This window comes from Astatotilapia calliptera, chromosome 23 (genome assembly GCF_900246225.1).
Source record: "Astatotilapia calliptera chromosome 23, fAstCal1.2, whole genome shotgun sequence".
In the NCBI taxonomy this organism is placed as follows: domain Eukaryota; kingdom Metazoa; phylum Chordata; class Actinopteri; order Cichliformes; family Cichlidae; genus Astatotilapia; species Astatotilapia calliptera.
The window spans coordinates 419,424-439,168 of NC_039323.1; the positions used below are offsets into that span (position 1 = coordinate 419,424).

General features: G+C 42.8%; 2 protein-coding genes and 1 long non-coding RNA gene across 3 annotated transcripts; 2 read left to right on the top strand and 1 right to left on the bottom strand.

Moving 5' to 3' along the window:
- Positions 1 to 36: 36 nt before the first annotated feature.
- On the bottom strand, positions 37 to 1,196 carry LOC113016959 (uncharacterized). Its single transcript, XR_003271338.1, has 2 exons — positions 1,079 to 1,196; positions 37 to 957 (listed from the first exon to the last, which is right to left on the bottom strand). It is a non-coding gene; the product is annotated as an uncharacterized LOC113016959 (long non-coding RNA).
- A 118-nt stretch (positions 1,197 to 1,314) lies between these two features.
- On the top strand, positions 1,315 to 10,309 carry LOC113016958 (claudin-7-like). Its single transcript, XM_026160192.1, has 5 exons — positions 1,315 to 1,375; positions 8,531 to 9,049; positions 9,238 to 9,402; positions 9,540 to 9,612; positions 9,710 to 10,309. Exons 2-5 carry the CDS (start codon positions 8,848 to 8,850, stop codon positions 9,873 to 9,875), a joined length of 606 nt encoding a protein of 201 aa, XP_026015977.1. The 5' UTR covers positions 1,315 to 1,375; positions 8,531 to 8,847; the 3' UTR covers positions 9,876 to 10,309.
- Positions 10,310 to 18,106: 7,797 nt separating this feature from the next.
- Positions 18,107 to 19,745, top strand: LOC113016696 (claudin-7-like). The gene is made up of 4 exons (XM_026159731.1): positions 18,107 to 18,572; positions 18,782 to 18,946; positions 19,064 to 19,142; positions 19,229 to 19,745. The coding sequence occupies exons 1-4, from the start codon at positions 18,371 to 18,373 to the stop codon at positions 19,389 to 19,391; spliced, it is 609 nt and encodes a 202-aa protein (XP_026015516.1). The 5' UTR covers positions 18,107 to 18,370; the 3' UTR covers positions 19,392 to 19,745.

Sequence of the window (19,745 nt, forward strand, 5' to 3'; positions counted from 1 at the left end):
GATTTCAGCCATGCTAAATGAAAGGAAGACACAGTATAGCAGGAAGTGCTGCTTTATTTGTATTGCTGCATAGGGAAACAAGCAATCATTTTTCCTTTCATTATGCTAAAGTCATGTACTCAGTGTGCGATAACATCCTTATGTGAAGTGTTTAGTGCCAGCAGCAGGTAGCCTTTTATTGTCAGTTTTAATTCAATTCTGCCACTCTAAAGTACAGTCACACCCTTCCTCTGAGAACAGAGCTGGTTCACCAACATACCTGAAATACTGAAGGTTTGTCTGCAAGTGGTAACACCACTGCCATGCCCTCCATGGGATATGTCACAACTGAACTACTGGAAGTACACCTGAACAGCCAGAAAAGCAGCTGCTGCTGTGAACCTGTGATCGGCTTCAGTTTGGGCAGTCTTAAAGGAAACGCTACAATCCTCTGGAGATCAGACTCTGCTGGGACAGCAGATGCATGAGGAGGTCAGGCCCACCAGCATGCAGCTGTTGGGTTGTAGTGCTGCTAAATCAAATGATACAGTGGCGACACTGATGTTGACTCTGCTCGTGTAACAGTCAGTGACGCTGGAATAGTTCAATTATGCAGCCCAGATTTAAAACATGATTTACAGAAATCCCTCCAAACCATGTGGCAGGCAGCCCTGCGCTAAAGGCCGGGATGGGAAGTTACACACACGACCAGAAACAATGACTGAAATTTGAGCACAGAAATTCCCAGGCAAAGTTTCCAGCTGTGCGGATAACACAAGTTCTGCAGGCGGGAATCTCTCTGCGGACAGAGGCAGGCGTTTGGTGCTCTTCCTGTACCTGCCGGAGCTCACAACTGCGGGCCTACCGAGGTGTTGGTACCCGGTTAATGATACTGAGCACTGCGGGTCGCGCTGATAATCGCAGGTCAGCCGGACGCAACAGGTGTTTTTGATTGTCTGGGGTTTTTTTACCTGGAAACTGGGGAGGGGAAAAACACGATTACATACATCCTGATCAGCAAGGCAGTTGGTTAAATGGTTAGCATAACTGCGCAAACAAAACAGCAGCACGGTGTGTGTCTACAGGTAAATGAGCTCACCTGTCCGGCGTGCAGGGTCAGCGGACCACTCGCGTTCAGCTCCTCTCAGAATGGTGAAGAAGCGGGTTTACTGCGAGGACTTGACTGTCTTTTCCGTGTCTCACCTGGCAGGTAGAAAGGTGAATGCAGCTGTCTATCTACTGGAGCACGCCGTGTTCAGACACGAAGACACACCCACTCATGAGAGAGAGCGAGAGTCACCGCCTTCTTACATTTCTGTCAATCCAGATTAGAGACGTTATTAAAGAGTAAATCATCTCGGGAGAGAGAGAACAAACATCGTTTCCTCTCGTTGATGTGAGTCTGCAAAGAAAAAAAAGTGTCCGTCATCTTTAATCTAATTCACTGCATGTTTTAGTTTGTGTGCTCGTCCCCGTGAAGCCTGGGGCGCATCTGCAGGAAAAACCGGTAGAGGTTGTCAGAGAACTATTCTGTTAAGCCTTCCCGAGCCAACCCTCAGAGAGACAAAGAAAACCCCAGCTCTGCTTTTATGAGAGTTCAGGCCAGAAGTTACAAAATGTGAAGTGAAAAAAAAGAAAGAAAGGTTGTCATTATTATTATCGTTACTTCTACACCCTTTGGCTTGGTGTATATAAGCATGTTGGAGATTGTAGGCCGGCTGGATAAGGGCTACATTTAATGTGAACACTTTAAACAGTAATAATATTTTTCATGCCAACAATCACTCCTACGGCAGCCTTGCATCAGCTGAGTTGCTTCTAGGGCCCCACCCTCAGCTAGAAACGAAGAAAAATCATTAACCATTTACGATCAGGATCATCAAATCTGCCACTTGAAGAACAAAGCTCATCATCTATCGCGACTTTTTCCAGAAACGCAGTTCTTAATCTGTAACGGGAGCGACATGTTTAGCCTAGATTTGGACTGATGGATAATGTTTATCTTTTTCAAACAACCCTGACTCAGAATTATCACAGTCCCACTGGCGGTTATGTCAAAGCTGTAGAAAGTGCTCAGCGCCTAAATGCTGACAAAAGTAAACCTTCTCATCTCATCTAAAATAAAAAAAATTAGCAGGCCGTTTGGCCCGAGGCGCTCTGTGCTGTGCCTGATGCAGGAATGACACCCGACTGGTTTGAAGCAGCAGCTAGGCCCATCTACGGAGGGAGTCTCTGCTGAATGCATGCCAAGGCAGTCCTCCAAGTGTTGTTAAAGCAGGCACTGAAGAACATAAACGTACTGAATTTGTTTTGCCACACTGACCAGCCAGTGCAGTTACAGGACGCTGAATAATTGGATATGCGCAGAAAAACAAAAAGCGTGTCATATTTATGGAAGTCATGCTAAAAACCGAGTGAACCAATATAGCAACTGCACATGTAAGAAGAAGTCACCTACGAATCTGCAGCCTGAGCGGATATCAGCAACATGGTGTGTGTGTGTGTGTGTGTGTGTGTGTGTGTGTGTGTGTGTGTGTGTGTGTGTGTGTAGGGGGGGGGGATTTCTGGCAGGTTGTTCCACGTTGTCCGTGTGTGAAACAGTCACTGCGTAAAAGAGGCCTTCTCTTCGTTTCTAAACATTTCCTACTAGCTGGGGGATCTGCTCTGTTCAAATAAAAGCTATTGTCTGCATGGTATGAGAGGACCCCGAGGAATTAAACTAACAATGGAAATGAATGGCACATTTATAAGGGGGGAAGCCTGGACCATCTTTAAGGGAAACCATGTGTCCCTCTGAATTACATCGGTGCTACAGCTGGTGGACATGAGAAGATTCACTGTCGCCATTCGTTTGTTGAACGGTTTTATGAAGCTTTCTAAAATAACCAATAAGCACTGAGAGCATGTGCGCACATAACGTTAATGTTTCAAGCCAGAGACAAGTTAGGAGCAATGAATTATTTGTGGGCCAAATAAAGTTTTGATCAATTCATTTTTGTCGTTTGGCTTTATTGCGCAAATATTCTTTTGATTGAACAAAGAAAAACTTGGTTCATGGACTGGAGCCAGCGTGTGCCACGCCAAACTTTAGCACTGAATCAGCCAGTGGAATGTGCGCATAATGAACGTGGTTAGCTCCGGTGTGTGGGGGTATACATAAATACGTACGGACATGTCCGGTGATTTTGCCGGGTCCCCCTGTAAACCTCAGTCTCACTGTGTTCTCGGTGCCTCCTGCACCTCGTCTTGCTCAGTGATGCCACTAGATGGCGTCTCACTCACATACTGTGGCCTGATTTTGAGCGTGGCACTGATCTTCATGTGTCTGACTGTGGCTGTGGAAAAAAGGCTGGTTTAGTCACCCATCTTCTTGGAACAGGTGTTGGCTTCTTTAAGAATTCCCCTGTAGTGCACTGCTACTTCACATTCTTAATGAATCAGGGAACGAGTTCAACTTTCTCCCACAGTTCCTGCTCCTCTCTCCCAGCAGCTCACGTTGAAAACATTTGGCTGTCATGTTGTTGGTGGCTCACTGCTTTTCTCAGAAACGAGTTTACAGCGTAGCTCCTCCCAGATGCCCGCTTCCTCCCTTTGTGTGATAAAGGCCTGCATTATTCAGTATTTGCAAGGAAATCCTTGAATCTTTCCATTAAATCAAAAGTTATAACCTATGTTTACTGATATTTGGCAGGTGCTTTGCGTTTTCACGGGAAGCGAAGCCTGCAGTATTTCTGATCAGCTGCGCTAATTACCGACTGAACTCTTTAATCTGGCAGTTTAGTCCACTCAGGGTTCAGGGACTTTTCTGTTCACTGCACCAGTTTACTTTGAAGCATGCTCCTGTCAGCTTTTCACGTTTTGGGCTCACACATCTCACCGTGTGCTTGATACAGAATAGAAAACTCAAGAGTGAAAACTGGTTTGGCCAGCTCGGGCACAAACGGCAAATCAGATTATAAAGAATCGCATTAAAGACACAATGGTGCTTAAAAGAAGTATAGATATATATTTAAATTAAAGAAAGATATAGCAGCTTTAAAAACTTACTATCATGTTACACAGAGCACTAATGCCCCAACACTGCTCAACAACAAGGTGCTGGAAATGAGGTCATTAACAGAAAACTGATCTCAGAGGATTTTGTTATCCCAAGAAAAACAGCCTAAAGTGTGCCGGTGAAACACAGCATTTCTGCTTCTGAGACTTTTCCCATCCAAACAAACACTTTTACTTGTTAGAGGAAACAATCACAGCCTGCTGGAATTCGATAACAATCAAAATAAGTGCTGCTTTCTTTGTTTGGGAAGTAATTCCAGGGAATGTCGCTGTGTGATAAAATCGAGCTTTTTTCCCTCAGTGACAGTGAATTTTTATTTGCCTTTTATGTAAGCTCGACCTTTTGTAAAGGTTACTGTTTATCACTGTTCAAGTTGAAAAGCTCGCCTGTAAGAGTGAGAAAAGACCATGTTTAGATTTCATTCCAGAAGCTTAAGTTTGCCGCTTTATCCAAAAACTGGTGTTATGACCCAAGATCACGTAGGCCATGTGTGTGTGACTCCTCCCACCAGAGGATGGCTGTGGGCTTTTTCTCTCCTCTCTCTCAGGTGTGGACACCTGGATGTGTCTTACTGGAGTCCAGTGCCGGCTGAGTGGAATTATTCCTGCTCTGCGATTGGATAATTGGCTGATCACGCAGTATTTAACAACAGCCATGCGCCAAGCCACCACCCAATAAACCACTTGTGGGTCTGATTACTTAGACGGTCTTTGCCTAAAACCTTTTATCAGTTGGTATCAAATTGGTATCTGTGTGTGTGTGTGTGTGTGTGTGTGTGTGTGTGTGTGTGTGTGTGTGTGTGTGTGTGTGTGTGTGTGTGTGTGTGTGTGTGTGTGTGTGTGTGTTCATTGCTGTTGTAAATAGATTTGTAAAGTAGCGTTTGTGTCCCTCTGTCACTGTGTCTATATTGCAGCAGCCTGGTACGGGTCAGTTTTCTCCTGTTTGGGTAAAGTTGTCTTTTGGTTGTTGTTTTCACAGGGAAGCTTCGGGCCCTTCAGGGATCTTTTGTTTGTTATTCTTTTTGTTTGCTCGCTGCCAATGTAAATGGCTGCATAGCACTTTGGAAGGTAGTCTGTTTTTGCTCTTGGGTGGTGTGTGTGAGTAGGAGGTCACTTTTCTTGTTGCGTTCACTCCAAGAACATAACACTAGTTTGGATGTGTGTTTGGGACCATTGTCCTATTGGGACACCCAGTTGTCCCCAAGTTTCTGCCGTCTAGCTGTTGATTAGAGGTGAAGTTGAATTTGGAGTTGGTCCTCCTCCATCATCCACTTTGTGCAACACCAGCGTTACTGGCAGCAAAACAGCCCCAGAGCACGATGCTGCTCTGGGGCTGCACCACTGTTTGTACGGTGTTCTCAGGCTTGAAAGCCTCACTTTTACTCCTCCAAACATACTTTTTAAGCCTGGAGCCAAATAACTCAGTCTTTGTCTCATCTGAGCATAAAACATGTCTCCACATGGCAGCCTCTCAGTTATTAGCATCCCCTCATTGTTTCCTGAGGTCAGTTTCTTGATCATTAATAAGCAGTCAGTCATTTCAGTCGTTATGCAAATGCACTGTTTAAAGGGTTGGGAAACCTGCAGTCAGCTGAGACTGAAGAAGTTAGTTTTGAATTAGTTTCTTTGTAGTTTTGATACGTATTTGTATAGTCCTACTTTCCTGCTTTCTGCAACCCTGCACTGTCCTCACAGAGCCTGTTTTTGAATCAGCTAAACCAGGCTTGTTAACCAGTCGGATGCAGGAGTCAATAAAAAAAAAAAAAATACAATTCTCCAAATAGTTGCAGCCCCATCTGTGTGGGTGTCGGCAGACATTTACATAACCAACAGAGGCTGAAGGCAGCATGTTAGTCTTGAAAGTCTGTGCTGGTACGAAAGCTGAAAAACTGAGTGGAGTAAAGATGAGCGACTGCAGGGTCCAGATGTCTGAATCCAGCCGCTGGATCTGGTGGGCTGATTGAAACAGATGCTTACTCTATTTTCACAAACACAAAAATAAACGATGATCTGCAACGTTCTGCAGAGAAACATTAGTTACTGACAATCACGTGGAAAAAGGTTATGATACCCAAACAAAGTCACAGACCACTGTTCCCATGGCAACAGCGGAGGACAGTGAGTCACATCCCAGCACAAACTTCTCAGGAAGGGTCCAAACAACATTACAGAAGCTCAAAGCTCTTTGGGATTCAAATGTTCCCCTAATTGTCTGTTTTTAGTGCTACTTACTTTTCCAGCCTTTGATGCTCCTGTTTGAACTTTTTCAAGACATTTTGCACCACCTTAGTTAGAATTGGGCAAATATTTAAACTGTACAAATGATGGAGGAGGATCCAGACAAACCAGAGGATGGGGGCATGGCTCTGACATAGCCAGGATTTCTTTGTGTTCGCTGGATCAATAAAACCTAAATCCCAAAAATTGTTTATCTTGTGACTTTATAAGTTCATAAATCTTTTTTTTCATTCAGTACACTCTCAGTGCTGGCCTTTAATTTCCAGTGTGACAGATGCATATTAGACCTCTGAAACACAGAAGCTGCTACATTTGAGCATTGAGATCTGGCCACAAACACTTATTTTCAGACTCAGTGAATCTATGCAAAGTCCTGTGACCATGCAGGGATTTCGCATTGATGTCAAGATGTTTTAAACTTTAACCAGCTGGACTCAAAGGGTCTGCTGCCAACTGCACAGGCACCACAGGACACTCCTGAAGGCCTTCTGACAGTGCGCCAAACAGTCAGAGCTTTTCTGACAAGTAAGCATGGACCTGTACGTTTCTTACTTTTAGGGACACTTGTTGCACACACAGCACACACTGGAACCTGCTACTGTTGCTGAATGGCACATATTTAACTGCACAGTTACAAACCATCAGCTTTAGACTGCATTCCTTATTAAACCCTGCTCGTATGGAGTAAGGCTGACAAACACAGTATTATTATAGTGGGAATAACGTGTGCTTAGATGAAAGATGACATATTATTCTTCAGGCTGGCATATGCTTTCAACTTGCTGTGAGAATAGAAGGAAGCCGGCTTCTCATCAGACAGTTTCACTTCAGGCTTCTGTGTTGTGCTGAAGCCAATTCAGATACTTGACGGGTACAAAAAAGCGGGTTTCCTGATATTGTCACCAACCATCTGCTCCCTGCAGGCTCATAACGCGACCCCCAGTGACCTTTATTTCCTTGTAAATAAACAATGACCTAAGCAGACTTTAAATAAGTTAATTAATAAATAACCCAAGTGCTAAAGGAAGGACAGACGTGATGTAATTAAGGCAAAGTCAGATGAAATCTGGGACTTGAATTGCAGCAAAATGTTTTGATGAAGCCATATTTCAGGAAAGGGCGGAGCCTGAGCTAATCTAGCAGGCGATGCAGGCGACGTGTTTACAAACACGTATCCTGTGAACCAAATATGCTCGAATAATTTAGTAACTGTCAAAGGAAAAATAAAGAGTTTGTTCACGTAAGCACGAGCCTGCTGCTGTGCATCACAAAGGAAGAGTCACAATGAGGATGCTGACCGTCAGCGTTTGCTTCAAAGACCTTTAACGGATGTTTGGGACTCAAGAACAGCGCTGTGCAAAGACCTTGAGACATCCTTCATTCCTGTATATTTGGCTGCCAAAGACGCATTCTTGCAATTTCTTAAAGTGATCTGGAGCAAAGTTTCTCCCGACTTAGCAAACAAGCAATTTTCAATTGTGCCTCTAAGTTAGTATCGTCTCTTTAAAGAAAACAAATCATTTGTCTGTTTTTAGTTAAATCCATAAAAAAATGTCAAAGGAAACAGTTTGACATCCCCAAAGAGCTTTTAGGGGAACACCGGCCAAAATGTCAGCTTGGTGAGGTGTGCCCTTAAAAAACAAGTAGAGGACAAATCACAAGCCTCAACAGAGATCAGCAGCATCTGAAAGTCACATCCTTACAAAACATGGAAAAGTCCAGTGATCCAGTGATTACAGGCTAGCAGGCTTTCAATGCAAATACATGTTACAAACCCAAAAAGAGAAACAACACTATTGTGACTCTCTGAGCGGCTGCAATGAGAATTAGCCAAAGCTTTTCCTGTCAACATGACTAATCGGCCAATTCATCCGTGACAGCTCAGAAACTGCGTCCAGCAACCTGACCTGCAGACTGTTCGGCTCAGGGCTGATCATACGGCGCTAACTGTGTCTGCGTAGATTAAACTGGATCAGAGAGTCAGTGCCCTGATGTCCAGAGTAGTGGCACATGCAGGGTACATATTAGGTGATCGTCATCACAACAAATTAGGGGATCATGTAGGCTAATATTACATTTCTGCAGATTTGTAGGCTCAAAAGTTAAGACAGACATCAGGAGGTGTCTTCCAAAGACCGTTTTTATTGTTTGTTTGAAAAAGAAACAACTGAACTATTAAAAAGGGACTTTCTGAATTATTTGAAAGAAGATAATAAAGAAATCGTGAACTGATTTCCCATTTGGCTTATTTTGATAGGAGCCTAAGCAAAGAACTGCAAAGGCCACGTGATGTTGAAGCGACTCTTCTTTAGAATAGTCGGTGTGATCCAGTCATCACTTAATTAGCCCGATACCACTTCCAGGAAAACGTTCTTCCCATCAGAGGCTGCGGAAGGAAAAAGGGGGCCTCACCCTTACACTTTAAAAACAGGAGGCAGCAGCGCGCTCGCACAAAGGTCTGAGCAACTACGAGGGAGGGACTCCTTTAAATCAGCAACTACTGACTTCAGCGGCTGCTCATCACTGTTCTCCATCTCACAACAAGTCTCAGGACTTATTAATCTGCTGGATAACATGGCCGCGTCCGGACTGCAGCTCCTCGGCTTTTTTCTCTCTCTGGTCGGAGTCGCTGCCACTGTTGCCGCCACTGTTATGGTGGACTGGAAGAAGCTGGTCCAGGGCAAGCACCGCTCCTATGAGGGCTTATGGATGTCCTGCGCTGGTGTTCAAGACAGAATGACCTGTGAAATTTATCAGTCCATCCTGAAAATGCCGAGTAAGTTTGCATCGCACCTACAATCATCTCAAAGCAAGACGCTGCTTTTTGGGTAAAGTAAATGTAGTTACAGTTACTTCTTTGGATTTTAGCCACCGAGCCATCAGAGAACAAACCAAATCTCTTTCTCTCACCGGTGTAATAAAGCTACGATTTCTTACCGATATTTGTGCTTCTGTTCGCCGCAGCTGAGATTCAGGTTACCAGGGCAGTGCTGCCGGTCAGCCTCCTCCTCTCTGCTCTGGCTGTACTCATCTCCACAGTGGGGATGAAGTGCACCCACTTCATGGACGGTGTGCCAAAGAGCAAATCCATGATAGCGATGATCGGAGGAATCACGTTCATACTTTCAGGTGTGTCCAAAGCCTGTGCTCAGACTGAAGACAGAAGTCATAATGAAGTTAGCAGCTGAGAGCGGCTGTTATTGTAGTGAACAGGTGGGTCAGGATCCATGAGTGCTGCAATGATCAAAGATGTTTTCTTTCATTAGGCGTGTTGACCATCATCATCACCTCCTGGTTTGTCAACATGGTTCTTTCTTACAGTGGACACAAGCTGTTTAGGTACTGTCATCAAGACACACACACACACACGTATGCATACACATTGTAAATAAACACGCAGTGTGCTACATTAATGTTGCTCTGCTCTTTTTGGCAGACCTGAGTTTGGTAATGCCGTGTTTGTGAGCTGGGTTGGTGGACTCCTCACTGCGGCCGGTGGTGCTTTCCTGAGCTGTCGGAGATGCTGGAGGACCAACCCTCCAGTGTCCATGAGCTCCAGCCACTTTCTTTCTACCAATCACTCCAAGTCCAACTACGTCTAGTTGAAAAGGCCACAAGAACCTGAAGAAGGAGCCGGGTTCCCTTTGTGGATTATTTAAAGAATACGTCCATTCACTGAGAGGTCTTTGAGATCGGAGTGAGGATCGCTCAGAAGAAACTCCTTTGAATCTCCTTTGTCCTGGGTTTAAATGCCACCACAGCTCTGGTTTCTCCTGCTGTAAAGATGTCAGGGTTCAAAGTTTAAAGTCTGAAAAAGTCCACAATTCGATAAATATACAAGTGAGCATGTCAGGTGGAGTTTCTTCATAGTAGCACTGAAGACAAACAGTTTTTAATAGTTTGAAGTGTGGCCGCATGTAAAGTGGAGACAGCGTCATTTCTGATACTTTTCCGATATACGGATTTGTTTGTGTGTGTTTTATGTGTTTATTTGTATCTGTGATGCTTCCCCTGATCAGATAACATTTTGTATATTTTGAGAAGAAAAATAAAATAATGTTGTTTTTTATAATCTGTGTTTTCCTGTTTTTAATTAGCCGCACAGGCTAAGTTTCTGCAGAGTACCTGACAGGTTACATGAAATCAACAAATCAGAAGCAAGTGGGCAGAACTGAAAGACAGAAACACGTGCAACAAAACATCTACACATATGAAACATTAATGCAGTTAAATCATCTATAGAAACTCACAAAGACAAAAAGACATCATCGATTTGATAGATAATAACCACCAACCAAGATTCTTCTTATTATTATTATTAACTGATAAGGCTCAGATCATTGAAATACATTTTTAAACATCATCCTAATGTGAAGCTATGTTACTGTGGCGAGGTGATGTGGCTGGAGAAGCGAGCTCAGACCTGACCAGCAGTCCCGTTCCCACAGCACCAAAGGATCGTTCACTGTGGATATCAGCTGCTGTCAGTCAGATGTGACGCCATAATGTCAGCACAAAACTGCATAAACATTCATAAGACTTGTTTACTGTAACCAGGCAGTACTTATCTTAAGCGCCGCCGTGTACGAGTAATGATGTCATACTTTCCTTCCTTTCACAGATACTGTCATTAAGCCCATTACTCCAGACCATTAGGACCATATAAGAGTTGCCAAGGTCGCTCTCAGAGAAACCTACTTGCTGCATTCAGTCAGCATTTAGTGGGTTTAAGATAAGCACTGCCATTGTTTAGGAAGTAAGTGATAACTGATGAGATTTGACTATAAGCTGCATTTTCAGGAGGCAAATACACAAAAACAGAAGCTGTTTACCGACTTTGGTTCATGTTCATGTCATGAGACTGGGCTGCGTCCCGAGTGTGAGGGATACGCGAATGCCTCGTTCGATTAAATAATTAGCAAGAGTGAGAAGATTAACACAGGTGAGAGTTCGTTTGCTTCCGAGTTTCTGAGTCACAGTGGGGAGAAATTCGCTCACTCTTCACTCGAAACATAACAAAGAGCGGATGTGGACGTGAGTGGATGCAGGCCGTGTCTGGGAGCGACTGTGTGCCGCTGCGATGCTGATTGTGACAAAGCAAAATGGGATAAAATAAAGCAGTTAATGGATATTTGATGTTACTGTGCTCGTTTGTTCATGTCTAACTCGACTGCTGAGAACAACAATTTGAATCAGATAAATAGTTTTATTCTATAGAGGATCCAGCACTGGACAGCTTGCTGTTACTTGTCGTTGCTCCAATAAATAAATAAATGTCCTCCACCCAAATTTCTCTACAGGAACACCGATAAGTAATGCTTAACTGCCCCTTGTTCAACACTAGCAGAGCTGACGGATCATATGACTAATTCTGTGGCCACTTTGGAGGTGCCACCTTGTTGGATTTGTATTGTGTAGCATTCCTGTTTCACAACTGCACTGTGGCGAGGTGTGGTTTGTGGCTCAGCTGCAGGGGAGGGGTGGAGCAGCGGGTTTGGGTGTGGCCCCCACAGATGACCCTCCATCATTCCTTTCCTATTTGAGTAGCTGCTGGGGCCCAGAGGAGGGTGGAGAGCAGGGCGGAGCTGTGAGCTGGGAACCGTAAATAAACACTCACCAATCCTGCAGAGCTGCGTGTCCCTGTTTGTGATTAACGAGGCTACCAACCTCTTTCAGTGAGTCATCTGTAGATAATTACATCTGATCTAACTGATGAATCATTACGTGAACGCGTTCTCTGCATATACTATTATATATTGTATTATATATTATATATTGTACATATATTTATTAGTTTCAGATGTAGCCATTCTTGTATTTTGCTTGTTTACATTATTGTATTTTGCACAACTCTGTTGCTTGTGAAGCTCGCACACAAGAATTTCACTCACATGTGCTGTACCAATGTACCTGCACATGTGATGTGACAATAAAAGTGATTTGATTTGATTTGATCCAGGAACACTTTAGTAATTATGTATCGAGATTCTTCATTTGTAGGAACCCAGAGATTCTTAAATAAGGGACATATATGCATGTGTGTGTGTAGGTCAGACATATAAGCAGAAGCTGCAGTGGTGAAGGACCTTCATGTACATCTGCTATATACAGTTTCACTTAGCTTCAGAAGTTTTATTGTAATTATTTGTTTTCAAACAAGTATTTAATAGTGGGTAAAGTGGATCTTTGAGCCAGTTGTGTCCCTGCCCAGAGTGGGACCCCCACACTTGTAAACCCATGAAAAAGTGAATTTTCAGTTTCTTAATGAGTCGTTGAAACCCAGCAAACCCTTTCAGATATTCAGAAACCTCAAGCTGCTCCTACAGGTCACTGCCCAGGTGTGCTGTGTCTGTTTCTGTGCAGAGGGGTCATTAGGGTAACATGTGGATGCTAATGGTGTGATAAAAGGTTTCAGGGTGTGCTCTGATGATCACTGATGTTTACATGCTCACACCAACATTTGTTTTTCCAGCTGTGTCATGTACATATCACACATATGCACAACCAGTGTATGGCAGCTTATATGACTGGTGCCCCTCAACACTTACTGGCATGTCTACAGCTGGTTATTTAAATTCATTGGACTGAATGTCAGAAAGACAAACATCTGTCTATATGAAGTGAAAACGAAACTGTGGAACTGAGAACATCATCTGATCAGACAGGAGAGATGGAGCTCCTCAATATTTCCTCCTGAGGATCCGGGAACAAAGAGTTTAACTTTTGTGTGATTTTCTTCCTGTTTACCACCCAAACACACCAGATGTCAGTGGTAAGCCCAGGATGTCGTCTGCTAAGTGCATCGGACTTGGATATAGACCAAAAACAAATTTCCATTACAGAGGACAGAAATGTCCTTGTTCTCAGGAGGATATTCTCTTCAGCTGCAGGTGAGTGAGCTCTGTGGTTTTAGCGCCATCTACTGATGCAATCCAAACATAAATTCATCCACACATAAGGACGAACTTTCCTTCCGGCTGCTTAAAGGCAATTGAAACATTTTCCAATAAGGTATAAATATCAACCAAACAGACACATAGAAAGTGTCCACACACACACACACACACACACACACAGACACACACACACACACACACACACACACACACACAGACACACACACACACACAGAGACACACAGACACACACAGACACAGACACACACACACACAGACACACACACACACACAGACACACACACACACACACACAGACACACACAGACACAGACACACACAGACACACACACACACACACAGACACACACACACAGACACAGACACACACAGACACACACAGACACAGACACACACACACACAGACACACACACACAGACACACACACACACACAGACACACACACACACACACACACACAGACACACACAGACACAGACACACACAGACACACACAGACACAGACACACACAGACACACACAGACACACACACACAGACACACACACACACACACACACACACACACACACACACAGACACACACAGACACAGACACACACACACACACACACACACACACACACAGACACACACACACACAGACACACACAGACACACACACACACACACACACACACACACACACACACACACACACACACACACAACAAAGCTCATCTGCACCTGTGAAATACAGAACTGTTCCCTTTAAAAAGTTATTGTTTTCAAAAGCTTTTGGTGCCACATCCTGCCAAAACGTCACTGAGGTCAGCCTCCCAGCAGCTTCCTGCTTCACACTGGGAACGTTTTGTTGAAGCTCTTTTTTTTCTACTTTTGCTTATTTATCAGACTCATTTGTTAATCCTTGTTTTTGCTGTTTTATTCATTCATAAAACTTTCTCATTATTGAAATGTTTTGCTTTTCATTTCCATCATGTTAACGTGTCTCTTTGTTTCCCTTCTTTTTTGAGACCTGCATGACTTTTATTCATAATAAGCAGGCTTATTATAAGCAATCTGAATATCCACACACAGTGAATTCTTTGCCTGAGAGGTGCATCACAGTCAGGGCAGACGTGGGCCAGACGTCCCAGCTCTCCGTGGAGGGAGGGACTGAATCGAGCCTGGAATGAAATCTTTGTTTCACTTTGTCATTTTTTTATTTTATAAATGTCATAACCTACTCAACCAAGGTGATGTCATTTTAGTGTTACAGTTTGATCAACACAAATACCGTAGTTTTCGGGTCATAAGCCGCTACTTTCCCCCCACACTGTGAACACTGCAGCTTGTACTTGTACTTGTTACCATGTTTATGTTACCTTACGGATTAAATTAAACGTTAAAAATCCTCACGTGTAATATTTCTGTGTAGATATCTCATATTACAGGTGAAACGCATACGGTGCGGCCTGTACAAGTACAAAATTGATTTTCTTCCTACAATTAGAGCATGCAGCTTTTAATCAGGTGCGCTCTGTAGTCCAGGATTTACGGTAAGTTCATACACTCTGTTACCAGGATTATTAGTGTAGCCTGGTCTCAAATATCTATTTTAGACCCTACAGGTTAAAAGGATATAAACATTGTCATGTAAAGACTTTATTGTAAATATTTCACATGTGTTTAAAAAACAAAAAAAGAATTCAAATGCATTAAAAACGTGTTTAAAATCACAATAAATAGAAGTCAATCATAATTTAAGTGTTCACGGAGTTAAAAGTTACAAGAAAACCAAAGGTTTGTTTTCTAATGTGAAACAAGGAAAACTTTGTATTTGCTGCAAGTTGTTTTACGAGTTCATTTTGGCTTGTCAATCTTGTATTTTCGTCTATCCCATTGGGTGATGTAAACCTATTGTCCAATCAGACGTAAGGAAGGCGGGATCTAAGCGAGGCGAAAGAAAAATAAGCACTAACTAAACTGGTGAGAGTCGGCAGCTGCACGTTACCGGAGGAGGATGGCGAGCTAACGGGAGAATAGTCAAAAACAATAGCCGTGGATGCAGAGTCTACCGGCGATCGTGGCTCAAGAGTTGGGAGTTCGCCTTGTAATCGGACGGTTGCCGGTTCGAGCCTCGGCTCGGACAGTCTCGGTCGTTGTGTCCTTGGGCGAGACACTTCACCCGTTGCTGCCTACTGGTGGCGCCAGTGTCCGGCAGCCTCGCCTCTGTCAGTGCGCCCCACGGTGGCTGTGGCTGCAATGTAGCTGCCATCACCAGTGTGTGAATGTGTAAAGCGCTCACAGGCTATTTACCTTCCTGCTATGCGCTGTTTACCCTGTGATGAGTGAGTACTGAATGTAGTATTGAGCTTAAACAGAATGTAGAAGAACTTAAAATGTATCATGTTAGCATTTTAGAGCCAGCAATAGCTATGTATGCCGAGTAGTAGGCTACAGATTACTCTATGAAACTAAATAGTAATCTCTAACGCACAGTGGAGGAATCCTCTGGACCCTTCTGCTGTGGATAGGATTTCCGTGGGTTTGTCCCAGTGTACTCAGCAGCGTTGCCGGTTGCCTGCCCCTCAGCTCGCCCTCGCATTTAGCCCAACGGATTTGGGAGTAGACCTGAGCACGTGCGTTTTGTTTTTCTGCTTGTTTAACAAGTGAAGCGGCCGTTTGTGTGTTTTCTGGCCCATCGAGCCCGAGCAACGACCAGGCCTGCAACGGTTTCAGTACATGAGCTCGCAAAGGTTACAAATCTGGACTGAACTTAAAAGGATTGTGGGATAAATGTGTTTTCTAAAACATTGACTGTGAGCGTGAAGAGAAAACATCCAATTGAATTGTAAGGAAACGCTTCAGAACTTGGAATATTGTATGTTTTTTTAAATCATACTTTATTTTGACTAAATACATTTTGAATTTAAAGTTTTGTGTCATAATTATTATTTACAGAGTTTGTAAGTGGTAACGGTTACTACAAAGTAACAACGGGTTAACATGTTAGATAAATTCATGATTCTTAGTGAAGATTAAACAGAACTCATTATTTTCACTGAGTGGAGGCACCGCCAATATCAAGACTTCTAAGTACAAAGGTTAAAACTGGTTAATTGTTTCTGCTGTTTACCAGTAAAATTAAGTAACGTACCAGGGCCCCGCTCATAGTACTATCATCACCTTAACCGAGAGTTAATCCTGAGCTATAAAATAATATATAAAAAAATAAAATATAAAAATTAAAGTTAAAAATGAAATAACTTCATTCTAATTTGTGTTGTACAGTTATTTCATTTTTAACTTAAATTTTCATATTTTGTTTTATTCCTTCCTAGTTAAATTTACCCTTTTTAATTTTCATATTTATTTCCTATCTTATTCATAGCCTTTTCTTCTTTTCTTTTTTTTAGGTCACGAGCAGTTGTCTAAGCATTTCACTGCATATCGTACTGTGTATGACTGTGTACGTGACAAATAAAATTTGAATTTGAGCTACGTGAGTTGGGTGCTACATTAGTGATGATGCAGCGCCCCGATGATGGTTTGACCTCTGAGGCACCAAAAAATAGAAAACAGTATGAGGCTATAAACAGGTTAAAAAGCTAATACCAGTCCTGTGTACTTTATCATAGTGGAGGGTCTGTCTGCGTACAGGATCGTTAGCACGAAGACAGATTTTGAAAGATGGTAAAAACAATGAAATCTCCAGCTTGATGCTCCAAGCAAAACTCGACTGACTACAGTGTGGAGTTAAAGAAAGGTTAAAAAGTGTCAAACTGTGCGGACCGTTGTGTCGACTTCTTGGTGCAATCATTTGTTAAAAATAAGTAATTTAAAAAGTCATGTGGCACAAAAACATCCTTCCTGCTGCTGTCACCAACATCTTCTGCCTGCAGGCAACAACAAAAGAAACTTCCTTGGAAATAAGATTTGACTCAAGCAGACCTTGCAAGTCAAACTTAACAATGCTGGAAAGAAAAAAAGAATAATAAATAAGTTAAGTGGCACATTCAGATGGGATCTGTAACTTTAATTGCTGCAAAATGTTTGTGCTTATTTCAGGAAAGGCTGGACCCTGATCCAATCTAACAGGCAATGCAAATGTTAACAAACAGGCATCTTGTGAACCAAATATGGTCAGATAATTTGGTAACTGCTGAAGTAAATGAAGAGTTTGTTCACGTAAGCGCGAGCTTGCTACGTTAAATGGAGGAAAGGAATGACAATGAGGACGCTGACGTTCAAATGTTTGGTTCAAAGATCATCTTTAATGGATCTCGTGGGACTCAGAATGTACAGTACTGTGCATTGTAAATTGTGCTTGTGCAATAGTTTATCAGTTGAAGCATGCAACACAGAAGTTACAGAATAAATTCAACAAATGTTTGCATGTGTAAGATGTGCTGCCTTAAAGTAACTCTGCTTATTTTCTTCATTCACTGTAAAATTATACTTAAAAATGTAGATCTCAGCACAGTTTGAATCATGCAAAGCTTAAAGTTTAAAGTATGTTTTGTATCGTACATCAACCCAAAGATGCATCCAATAAATACATATTGAAACCCGTTAGATAATCAGGCCATTGTTGTGTGATGGGCTCACAGTTTAGTTCCCTGCACGTAGCCTGTTGCAGTCTCATATAGGTGCAGGTTAAATGCACTAGGCATGCGCCACACCTGAAGCACATGTTTGATGCAAAGTGAAACTGCAGAAAAATCAGATTTGCACCGATCTTGAAATCCATTCTTGTGTCTGTGCACTTTGAGACCCAGTTTGATCATCAGGCCAGATTTGCAGAAACGTATTAAATGCTAAATATTAAACTTCTACTCATGGAGGTCATCAGGAGGACTCATCCAAAGAAGAGGAATCTTTTTCGTATTTGTTCAAACATGTTATGGCGGTCTTTCCTTAGGATGTCAGTGTAATCTATGTTATCATCATTAGTTAATTAGCAAGATAAGACTTCCTGGAACATTTTCTTCCCATCAACGGCTGCAGGAGGAAAAAGGGATCTAGAGCGTGACGCATCTTGGACTTTAAAAACAGGAGGCAGCAGCGCTCACGCATAACTGTGAGCAACTACGAGCGACTACTGACTTCAGCGGCACTCATCAGCATTTCAGATCATTTGGACATTCCCAAAGACGTTTCAGGACTCGTCGATTAAGTTAACTCCTCTGCTGAATAAGATGGCCGCATCTGGATTACAGCTGCTTGGATTTTTTCTCTCCCTGGTCGGAGTCGGTGCCACTGCTGCCGCCACTGTTATGGTGGACTGGAAGAAGCTGGTCCAGGGCAAGCACCGCTCCTATGAGGGCTTATGGATGTCCTGTGGTGGAGTCCAAGACAGAGCCACCTGTGAAATTTACCATTCCTTTATCAAACTGCCAGGTAGGTTTGGATTGCACCCCAGCTTACAACAGGGGCTGTAATTAGTCAGAAATGTCTCTTTTTGACAAAGTAAAAATGTTTGTGTGGAATTACTTCCAGCTTTTTGTTGAGCTTTTGCAAGCAAAAATGTTCTAAATCTGATATTTAATGTATAATCTACATTTACAGTTTAGCAAACGTTCCCATATTTGTGCTTCTGTTTCCTTTAGATGAGATTCAAGCAACCAGGATAGCGTTGCCACTCAGCCTCTTCCTCTCTGCTCTGGCAATGCTCGTCTCCACAGTGGGGATGAAGTGCACCCACTTCATGGACGGTGCCTCGCAGAGCAAATCTGTGACAGCGATGATCGGGGGAATCATGTTCATGCTCTCAGGTGCGTTCAGATCTAAACTAACACATGAAACCAAAATTAAATGAGTGGAGAGACGACTAATGTATTCACAACAATGGGCTGCAGTGATGGACAATATCATGTGCTGTCTGTGATTAGGTTTATTGACCATCATCATCACCTCCTGGTTTGTCAAAGTTGTTCTTCAGAACTTTTATCATTCGCCTCCTCTAATCAGGTACAGCTGACACATATCGTCACACATGAACCCTGTGAGCAAACATGCAGCACGCTAAGTTAGTGTTTATTTGCTCTCTCCGGCAGATCTGAGTTTGGTAATGCCGTGTTTGTGAGCTGGGCCGGTGGACTGCTCACTCTGACTGGTGGTGCTTTCCTGAGCTGTCGGAGATGCACGACCATGTCCTCGGTGTCCATAAGCTCCAGCCGTCTGCTTCCCACCAGTGATCCAAAGTCCAACTACGTCTAGTTGAAAGCAAAGAAGAAGAAAAAACTTTCTACATTCACTGAATAATGAGGTCACATCAGGATCGGTCGTCGTGTGTTGTTTCCCACAGTAAAGATGTGAAGGTTCAACATTGAAATTTCTTCTGTAATTACAGATTTATGTTAGTGAAGGACCCTGTCGTCCTCCTGCACTCTTATAAAATCATCACGTTTATAATAAGCTTTAAATAAGATTTGCTTTCATAATTTAAAGTGTGGCCATAAAGTGCAGTACTTTCTGTTGTACTTTGATCTGTTTGTGTCTAAAGTGTGTGATTCATTTCGTAACTTGTCAGTTTTTTTATTGTTTGCATAATTAAATAAAATTGTTTTGTTT